This window comes from Mirounga leonina, unplaced genomic scaffold, assembly GCF_011800145.1.
Source record: "Mirounga leonina isolate KUSES-001 unplaced genomic scaffold, KU_Mleo_1.0 Mir_114, whole genome shotgun sequence".
In the NCBI taxonomy this organism is placed as follows: Eukaryota; Metazoa; Chordata; class Mammalia; order Carnivora; family Phocidae; genus Mirounga; species Mirounga leonina.
In genome coordinates, this window is record NW_023270265.1 from 53,331,564 (window position 1) to 53,342,108 (window position 10,545).

A 10,545-nucleotide genomic window follows, 5' to 3' on the forward strand; every position below is an offset into this window, starting at 1 on the left:
CGTCCCTGCCCCACATCCAGGTCCCCGCGTCCCTGTGTCCCCACCCCGCCCCCGCATCCCCGCCCCACATCCAGGTCCCCGTGTCCCCGCGTCCCCGCCCTGTGTCCCCACCCCGGCCCCGCGTCCCTGCCCCACAAGTGCAGACATGTGGCTTCTGCCGTCCCCTGCCGTCCTGGCTCTGCTGTCAGGTTTTTCTACCCACACCACATGGGACACACGCAATTACTAGGTTTGCTCTGAAGCGTTAGCTTTTAAAAAGATGACAAAGTGAGAGAGAAGACGGCATGTGTTCCGACCACTTTCTCTGTCGGTTCTCTCGTGGAGACGCGGTTTCTGTCTGGTACCGTGTTCCTTCAGCCTGAGGCCTTTCTGTGGCGTTCATCTGCACGCAGTCACCGTGACAGTTCTCAGCTTTGGTTTGTCTGAAGAAAGTCTTTGTCTTCAGGTTGAAAGAGGTCTTGTGAACGGAACTCGGGCTTGCCGGCCTCTCTGTGTTCGTCCTTAAAGGACATCACTGCGCTGGCCTGTGTCGTGTGGTTTCTGACGGGGACTGGGCCGTCGTCCTCATCTCCATTTTCGGTGTATCATGTGTCTTTTCCCTGACTGTGGGATTTTGTCTTCCTGGCTGGTTTGCAGCAACTTGGTTCTGTCATGTTTTAGTTTGATTTCCCTTGTTTGTCTTACGTGGGGTTCTAATTCTAATCAAATTTGGAAAAAGTTTGTCTGCTATTTCCTTAAACATTTTCCTCCTTCCCCTCTCTCGTCCTCCGAGCCCGGCTCCTGGGGTCGGCTGTGTGGCATCAGCCAGGTCCCCTCGGCGCTTGCCGCTCATGTTCCTCTAGCTTTGCTTCAGTTTGGGTAATTTCTGTCTCTGTGTCCTGTAGTCACTGATCTCGCTGGTTTGTTTCCTTAGGTTTTCACCTGCGTTTACGTCCACCCAGCTGGAGATGTTTGATTTGTGGTTTTAGTTTTTGCCTTTCCTCACATTTATGCTTTCCTTGAAATCTTTGGTCATATTTACGATACCTGCTTCCAGACACTTTCCAGCTAATTTTTGTCCTTCTTGACCCATCTCTGTTGACCGCTTTTTTGTCACATTTTGCTGCTTCTTGGCACGCCAAGTTAATTTTTACGTGGCGCCAGACGTAATGACCGTTAGGGTGGTGTTTCATGTCTGAACCTTGCGTCCTGCCCTGGACGCATCTGAGGTTGGTTCCTGTGGGCGGCGAAGCGCTGGACGGTCCATTTGACCCTCCTCCCTTCTTTTCCGTGTGCGTTTCGGTTTGCCTCTTAGAGCTGGAGCCCCTGCCCCGCTGCCGCCGAGCTGGCAGGAGCGGCGGAGGGGGGCCCTCAGCCGTGGGGCCGGCGGGTAAGCGGGGAGGCCTCCCGCCGCCGCTCTGGTGTGTCCACGGGGCTCTGGGGGCAGTGGCCACATTTCCAGCCACATTTGCCGAGATGATGGAGAGGCGCCCACTGAAGCTTTTCCTGGTCGTGAAAGACAGAACAGCCTGGGGGAGCCCAGCCCCTCTCACGGGTGTTCAGAGACCCTCCTTTGCGTCGTGTCCTCTGTGCCTGCTCACGATGCCCAGCCCCTCCCCGATGACGAGCAGCCCTCGCCTGCCCTGAGCACACAGGGGGTCTTAGTTTCTCGCCCCCACCGCTGGTCGGGGGCGTTGCGTAGCCTGGGCCTCGGAAGCAGCGTCCTCTGTGGCTTGTGCACTAAAGAACTCACTTTTCCCTTCCAGAGAGCTGCTGTCCAGTGACGCGATGAAGGAGTACAACCGGGCCCGCGTCTACCTGGACGAGAACTTCAAATCCCAGGAGCACTTCACGGTGAGTGCGCTTCCGTGCCCCGGGGTCGGCGGCGCGTCTGTGGGAGCTGCCGCCCTCTGACGAAGTGGCCGCCGAGGGCCCCTCTCTGTGGCAGAACACGTGGCCACGCCCAGGTTGGAATGTCAGTGGCACAGATGGGGTCCGTGGGAGGGGGGCAGCCAAGAAGGGGCCCGGGGCGGTGGCCTGTGGGCCGAGGAGGGTGAGTTGGGGGCTCCTTACAGAGATGAGGGGTTACACCTGTCCCTGGATCCACTCTGCGCGGTTGCTGGTGCCTGGTCCTGCTCGCAGGGTGCAGGCCGGTCCCTTTGTGAGCCCAAGCAGTCCTCCATGGTGGTCTGGCCTCCCCGGCAAGGAAGCGGCACAGAGACCTGCCCTTTCTCTGTAAGAGTCGTTGGTCTGGGGGACGGTGGACACCTGGAAAGGGGGCCCCGCTGGGTGCAGCGGCTGTGGGAGGCACCGGTGACGAGGGCTGAGGCTTCTTGCAGAACACGTGTCGTGGGTTTGGAGTAGCTGGTTGTTGGCTCAGAGGACTGTGGCCTCACGGTCCCCATCTTTGGGGAAGCCTCAGAGCTGCTCAGTTAGCTCGGTTTTCTTGGTGTTCTGTTCCCGGAGCCCTTCCCCTGACGTCTGTCATGTTGCCAGGAGCCCGGTGTGCAGCAGGGCTCAGCCGTTGTGCAGGTCGGGGCTGCCTGGGCGCCAAGGGCGGGCAGGGCTGAGGCGCAGCACGTGGAGATGGCCCTTCACTTAGAAAGGTCAGTTCTCAGTCTTTAAGTCTGGGGCGTCTCTGCCAGTTCGGTGGTGTCTTCTGTGGCTGAGAGGTCATTGTCCTCGGGCACACTCACTGGCCAGCCGTGGCGGCCTCAGCTCACAGCCCCCACGCCCGCTGCCCCCCTGCCTCTGCCCACTGGCCGCCTGCTCTCCACCACCCTTGCCAGGAAAGCACCCTCGACCCTCCCACTTCCCTGCGCTGCGAGCCGACCTCTGCTTCCGTCGGGACTTGTGCAGACGAGAAGCACGGTAGCTGGAATGAAGAACGCACCAGTTGGGTGGACAGTGGCCAGACGCTGCAGAGGAAGAGGAGGGATAATCGAACGTGGGGCCCAGCAGTGGGAACTACTCAGAATAAAACGGGATGTCCCTGCCCGGGCTGGCGCGTCCAGGGTGCGTGTACCTGGAACCCCGGGAGGACGGGAGACCGGAGGTGGACAGATACCCGAAGAATAAAGGCTGAAATCTTTAAAGGTCCGATGAAACGTGTGGGTGCATGGATCCAGTTACCGTCGCGAGTTTCCAGCCGAGGCTCATCCTCACGGCTGCACTGCAGACAGGCTGTGACGCTCGTCATCCCCCGCCATCCTCAGCCGCCAGTCTCTGCCACGAGAGCCACCGCAGCCCATGGCGGCCGTCGCTCACCACCTCCTCACGGAAGATGTCCTCGCGTCGGCACGGCCTCCCTTCGGTGGAAGACTCAGTATTTTAAAAGGAGAACGTGCCCTGCCAGCGCACGTCGGGGCACTGGGAGCATCTGCGTGGGCGTCGCGGTTGTCCTCAGAGTGGGGAGCGTCGTGGGGAGGGCGGCCTGTCTAGGGATGAGGAGGCACGTCCTCAGGAGGACGTCGCTGGGTGGGGTGTGTGCTGTGTCAGAGCTCGAGCACACAGATGAGACCGCTGGCGGCCAGGGGAACAGGTCAGTGGCAGCGGAGGCTTCGACGCGGCCTGTCCCTGACCGGCGCCACAGGGGGACCGAGGACCGCTGCCCGCCGGTGTGACCCCTGCTGCTGGTGGGACAGCGACCGGAGAAGCAGCCACAGAAAAGGCTTGTCGCACGCCGCAGGGCATGGTCAGCCGCCGTGGGACCAGGCAGGGTGGCTGCCACCTTCTGCTAGGTTTCCTCAGAAACGTCTTTCAAAGTGAAGGTCGAGGAGACTTGGAAGAAGACTCTCGGCAGGCTCGCCATGAGCAGCCCCACGGGGGTTCGGGCCGTCCTGGGGGGCCGCCTTTCCGAGGACCCTGCCTGTGCACAGGCTCTGGCCACTGCCAGCCTGGCTGTGGGGTCTCAGATCGTGTCCCCGTGGGATGCTCACGTGCACGTGGACATCTGGCGTGAAGCCAAGACCACACACGTGTTCTCTGAGCACAAAGTAGGTGGATGAGAAGAAAACAGAAACAGTATCTGGAAGCCTCCCAGACATTTGGAAATAAACAGCAAACTTGCAGATATCCCGGGAGTTAAGAGAATTTCACAGAGCAGATTGAAACATGGGTCTGAGGACATGAAAGACAAATCGAACCTTCAGGATTTGCGAGATGCACCTAAAATGGTGCATAGAGGGGAATTTGTAGCATTAAATGCTTACATTGGAAAATTTTAGAAATAAGAGCAAAATAACCCAAAGCAGGCAGAAGAAAGGAAATAATAAGAGCAGAAATGTGTGATGAAGAAAACAGGAGAGAGAAAACCGGTGAAGTCAAGCAGGTACCACAGCAGGTTAGCGCGTCCAGTGAGCCTCACCCAGCAGGTCAGAGCCGCGGTGTTTGGGGAATGAGGCCACGGCCGTGGAGGTCAGGAGGCTCACCCGGGCTGTGCAGGGGCCCGGCAGAGGCCAGCCTGTAGCCACTCGGGGTGAGGGGGTTAGCAAGTCCTCAGTAGACGGGCCGGCGTACTGCTGAGAGAATCGGGGTCCTCCCGGAGAGGCCTGGTGCCTGCAGCCGTCTGTGTGTCTCTCTCACGCTCGCCTCTGGAAGTTTTCCATATTTTCTTGAAATGCTCACTGTCCCGTTCTCCACCGTCCGCTCTGTGTCACCGTCATCCCCTGCTCACGCACCTGCGTTTCTCTTCTGCAAAAGCGCCTACTTGGCTAAGAAGAGAAGGGGCACAATGACGGTGGCCGTCGGACCCAGGAGCCGCCGTTTCGGTCTCCCCCACCCCGAGATTCATCTCAGAATGTCATTCTGCAGCTTGCAGTGGAAAACAAACACCTGGAAGCAGGCACTCCCGTAACTCAGCAGTTTCTTTGAAGAAATTCCCGTTCTTGCAGACAGTTGAATATAAGGTGGTCCTCAAAAAGTACGTGATGGCAAAAATTGGGAATAATTTTAAACACCAGAGGGAGAGATTTTCACACTGTGGGACAGCCATGTGGCGGATTGCCTGGCACAGGGTGTCTGGGGAGGGGGACCCGCCTGCACGCCCCCCAGGAGGAAGCGTGGGGGCTGGAGCCCACACTCTCACCCCTAGAGGATCTTGGCGTCCGGTTGGTGCGTTGAGTACTGAATGGTAATGTCGCACCTAGTCTGTTTTTCAGCACACAGGTTTTCAAATTTAAAGCATCTGAGATCAGGTGCATCCAGGATCCATGGCATTTCAGTTAAAATTGGCAGCACTTTCTTCTCTTGGTCATAAATACAGAGATGGCACGTTCGCGGGAGACACAGCGTGGTGCTTGCTTCAAGCTTGAGACCGTGCTCGGGGGCGGCCCAACGCTGGGTGGGACTGGCCCAGCACAAGGCGGCAGCATGTCTGCTGCAGGGGGGGACCGCACGGTGTGGGAGCCCCCGCGGCCGTGTCTGGCCCATGCCCCCACGGTTTTGGGGGGATGGGCCAGAGGGCTTGGCTGCCTGCTGCGGGGGTGGGCGTTCTCCCAGCCCCGCAGTGCTGTGGCCTGGCTTTCCTTCCAGGGTCCCCGGCCTCCGGCAGGGGTGTGGGGTCTCCCCGCAGCCACAGTCCCGTGTGAGGCGTGTTAATGGCCAGTGGGTAACCAGACGGTCATGTTTGGCGGGTGGGAAATGGTCGCTGATGCTCCCGACGCTGGAGCTCGTCCCTGAGTTGGCACAGAGGTCCATGCGTGTCTGTCATCCCAGCTCGTAAGGAAGATGCTGATGGTTTGCGATGAAATCCTGCTTGACCCGCGGCCCCTGGCGCACCGTGCCTCAGCGTGCTGTGTGCTGGGGGCCTCTGGACGTCCCGGCGGAGGGGAGTCTGCACCCCCAGAGTCCTGGGCAGGGGGCTGCACTGGCTGTGCGGCCGCCCTCCCGCCCCAGCCTGTGGCCTCTGGCTGTCAGAGGGAGGAAAATTTAATTTTTTACAAGATTAATAGTATTGGAGCAGTATTTTTAGCTGAGTGGTTCAAATAATAGGCCATTAATTGAAAACGGAAATTGAAATGAATTTGTCTCGTACCTAAGTGCTGTCACAGGTATTAATAGCGATCAGAAAATAGTGGTCTGTTCCCAGAAAGAGGTTGAACCTGAAGCTGCACCTGGTCTGTGAGCGTGACCGTGGGGGTCCGCGGTGCCGCAGGAGCGTGGGGGCTGCGGCCTGGTCCATGGGGGTCCACCTGGGGGTGCTCTGGATCTAGGGGGGCCTGTGGCCTGGAGTAGAATGCAGCCCGAGGGGGCTCTGAGCTGGGGGGCTGCAGCCTGGGGGAGGCTCTGAGCTGGAGGGGGCTCTGGGCCTGGGGGGACTCGACCTGGGGGCTCAGTGGGGCATCCTGCAGGCCGAGGCAGGAGCCCACAAACGCTTCTTGTCACCAGGAGATGGCGCCAGAGTAGCCTTTGGTGTCTTGGGCTTTTGGTTCAGGTGCTCACAGGGCTTTTTTGGACTTAACATTGATTATGTTAAATTTTGTTTGCTCGTAAGAATCATGCTGGGGGGCCATTTACTGAGGCAGGAGGCTCACTTCATCCCACCAGCAGCCTGGCCTGGTCATCGCCTGCTTGCATTTCTCTTGGAAAGTCCACACCGGAAGTCGGCTTCTTCAGGGCGCAGCCGGGCTCCGGAAGGCGGGGCCCCGTCCTTTTCAATGGGACTCATGTGGACGTCCCTCGGGGCAGACTGAGGACCCTGGCCTGGGGCGTCCGCACAGCCACGTGTGAGCTGGACGGGTGGGCTGGGACTTGCATGCCACATCCGGGGTGGGGGCCCCTAGGTGCCCTCGAGCCCTTGCCTCCTACGGTGGCTGCCCTGGAGGTGCTCCTGCTGGTAACCTCATTTCTGGCTCTCCACTGCCCTGCACCCCCCAAACCCTGATTGTCGCCCTGCCTGCCTGTTCTGGCCGAGGGCCTGGAGTCGGACCGCATATCCTGGGTGCTCAGTAAATGTGCTCTGAGTCCGTGAACGAGTCGGGGTCTTGGGGACGGGAGAGCCAGGATTTAGTTGTGCATGAGACATGGATGCCCCTCGTCCCTCCCCGTGGGATCCATGGCTGTGGGTGCGCCGATATGAGCTCAAGGGGAGACAGAATGGGAGCCTGTCGGAGTTTAGGTTTGTTGAAGACCATGGATCGGGCCTGGGGCCCCCACATTTTGAGATGGACTCATCCAGGGCAAGGCAGGGGCGAGGCGGGGGGAAGGCAGGGGCAGGGGTGTGCTGGAAGCCACATGGCAGCAAAGAAAGAGCCCACGAGGAAGGGGGCTTGCCCCCAAGGTGCCTGGACGTCTGCCTGGGGCTGCCCGAGAGGCCCGGACCTTGCGGGCCGCTGCTTGATTGAACGCGGGGCAGATGGATGCCCTGTTCGCCCTGTCCCTGAGTGCGGTGTTTTCCACAACAGAATGCTGAGTCCTTCGTATCCCGGCAGGCTCTGAGCTTGTAACCTCCTGTTAAGGCTTTTGGATTTGCCCACAAAGAACCCAGATGTTCCAGAGTTAATCCATAGGAGTTCGGAGGCACTCTTGTCCTGTTCTTGCCGCGTAGAAAAGCAACACCAGGTAGTGGGACCGAAGGTCATCGTTGCTGGTGTTGCATCAGGACTGGCCGAAGAGGAGACCAGGAGGTGCCCCTCCAAGTGGGACTGGGCCCCCGGAGGCCGTCCACTGGCTGCCTGCTCCCGGGTCCCTCCCAGGCACTGTGTGGTGGGATGCCATGTGACCCACAGTTCATGCTGGGGACAGACTGGAGGTCGCTGGGGACACTGCAGCATCTGGTGGAGAAGCCGGTGGCCAACGCTCGGCACCCCTGGCTGATCCTCAGTGTCTGCGGGATCCCTGGGATGCCCACGCCTCGTAGAACACGTGTAAAATGTGGGCAGGCAGGAGGAGGCAGGCATCACCGTCATTGGGGTGTCGCTCCCCGTGGATGGAGACCCAGCGGTGCCCGTCTTCTGGGAGGAGGTGGTAGCCACCTTGCCGCATGTCCTGCCTGTTCCCTCCTCCAGCGCCGGCGAACCCCCAGCCCTGCCCTCCGTGTGCACGCCCTTCTCCTGCTGCACACGGCCTCCTCCCCTTCCGTGGGGCCCTCCTGCCCCCGAAGGACCATCACCCGTTCACGTGTGCTCCTGCCCGCGTCCCCGCCCCTGCTGTCTTGTGTGAGGACAGTGCCGCACCCCCTCCGTACGTCCCTGGGGTCAGTGATTGAGTCCACGCAGAGGAGTGTGAGAGTCAGGCGCGTGACATGTAAAGATGATTCGTACACCTGCTGTTACAAGCGTGGGCTGCAAGGTAGGTGGGCCTCTCCAGACCGTGCCGGCTTCCTGGGACCTGGGCTCCCGGGTCCCCTGGCCCACGTGCAGGAGGTGCGCAGGGCTGCCACGAGGCCTCGCCTGTCCAGGGGTCCAGGCTTAGGGAGGAGGGTCCTTAGAGGACACATGGAGCTCTGCACCTGCTGGGAGGGACCTGCTGCCTCTGGATCATCGCGAGCATCCACTGCTGCAGGCTGCACCTGGATTCCTAAAATGCTCTGAAATGCTTCCCACAGGAAGCCTTCCAGGATTGGCCTACTGGGACGCTCCACCTGGATTCTCAGGCGCCCCACCATCGGTCACGGTCGACTTCGCAGCAGCCCAGGGCGCAGCCACACGGGCCGTGACACAGGAAGTGGCCGGTGAAGTTTTCCAGGCCTTCCGAGTGTCTATTGATCGGAGACCTGATAGCACAGGAATTGTGTCTCATTTCACGGGAGGAGCATAGAAAACACATCACTTACCACCTGAAAAGCTGGAACGTCGATAGGGGATGTGAAGGTAGCGGCTTTCCTATACTCTGGCCTCAGAAATGGCTAAATGAGGAAGAAATTACAGATTTATTTTGGTATAATTTCCTCGTCTTGCTTCACTGCGGGGGTGAACGTCCCTGTCCTGCTCGTTTGCGTGGCGGGCAGGCCCGAGGGAGGGGCAGAGCGGGCTCATTTACCCGTGAGAATTCCAGGCCTCTCCGGCCGGTGGAGGCCCCAAGGAGGCACGGCCAGAGGCCACCCCCATGGTCCCTTCGCTGCCCCAGCGACCCCATCCTGCCCTCAGTGGGTGACCTGCGAGGGGGAGGAAGAGGAGGGTGGGGGGCTCCCGAAGCAGGACATGCCGACTGGCCCGGGCACCCCACACACCGTGGCAGGGGCCGCTGCAAGGAGGTGCAGGCCCGTGCCAAGTACCCCGGGGAGCCCCTGGGTTTCTGGGACAGCGGCGCTCTTAAACGTAAGGCTGCGGGTGAGCAGGCTCACTCAGTGGCTTTCTCTCTGCAGCACCAGCTCAGTGGTCAGCACAGATCAGGCCGTGTTTTGGTGGAGAAGCTGGAGGCAGTGGGCACCCTGGCGTGGGGGCAGCCGGGGACAGGACCCCATGGGCCTCTGAAACCCCGGCCGCGCGGGAGGCCAGGCAGGGAAGAGTGAGGGGCCGCCCCCATGGGCCGCCGGGGCCACGTCTGCCGCAGGAGGGCAGCACAGACACCACGGCCACCTCAGCCGGGGCCTCTCGTGTGGCCGGCGGCCCCAGACGTGTGTGTGCGGCAGCTGGGCCCAGACCCGGGTGTTGCGTCTGCCGAGCAGAGCGGACATGCCCTTGGGGGCGGGCAAGTGCAGGCAGGACTGGCACAGTCCGTCCGCGTTGGCGCTGGGCTGGTGTCTGCACGGCTGGCAGCCCGGGAGGGACGCCGTCTCACTGGGCCACAAGTTGTGGGCCCCTCGGAGGGTTTGAAGGGCTGTGAATGCTCCCAGGCAGTGGCCGGCCAGAGCTGGACACTCGTCCTTGGGGCCTCGCCGCACCCAGGGCACACGGGGTCAGTGGAGCGCGTTTTGTGACCGCAGCGTCACCTTCACACGTGCAAGCTTACTTCTCCTCGAAGCTCTAAAAGTGGGGTTCCTTCTGGGCAAAGGGATCTGAAGCCAGAGTCGTGTCTGTGTCCCTTAGCAGCGGACACTTGGCATCATCTAGAGGCCCCAGGAAGGTGTGCGGGCTGTGGAGCAGGCTCCCCGGGCTCCGAGCCCACAGTGGGGAGACCAGTCGCCTCTGCTGCCCATGATGTCCCAGCCAGCACCTTCAGCCCTTGGCCAATTTGGTTCCTGGAAAGAGGTGCACAGGTGAGTTTCTTTTCTGTGAGGTCGCCGTGGTATCCCGGGAGCATGGCTTCATTGTGTGCAGGGGAAGCCGGGGAGGAGACTGCAGGTGCCCCCTGAAGACTCCTCTGCAGGAGGCATCTCTCCCTCCCTGGCCTAAAAGTTTTGCTTCACAAACCCACCCTGTCCCAGGGAAGTCCAGTGGCTGCTTTGTCCATCCCCCCTGTAGTGAGATCATGCAGCCTGCGGGCAGGCCCTGGGGCCTGGAGGGCCCCGTCCACCCCGGGAGGATCCCATCCACCCCAGGAGGGCTCTGTCCACCCCAGGAGGTCTCCGTCCACCCCGGGAGGGTCCCATCCATGCCAGGAGAGCCCCGTCCACCCTGGGAGGGTCCCATCCACCCCAGGAGGGCCCCATCCATCCCTGGAAGGCTCCGTCCACCCCAGGAGGGC

The 10,545-nt window shown here is 60.9% G+C and overlaps 1 protein-coding gene across 1 annotated transcript in view; it reads left to right on the top strand.

The window, feature by feature from the left end:
- The window catches only part of INPP5A (inositol polyphosphate-5-phosphatase A), a 170,914-nt gene that overhangs the window by 69,274 nt on the left and 91,095 nt on the right, over positions 1 to 10,545 (top strand). The window contains exon 4 of the mRNA XM_034986502.1: positions 1,746 to 1,833. Coding sequence (XP_034842393.1) covers positions 1,746 to 1,833 — 88 coding nt within the window. The remainder of the gene's footprint in view (positions 1 to 1,745; positions 1,834 to 10,545) is intronic.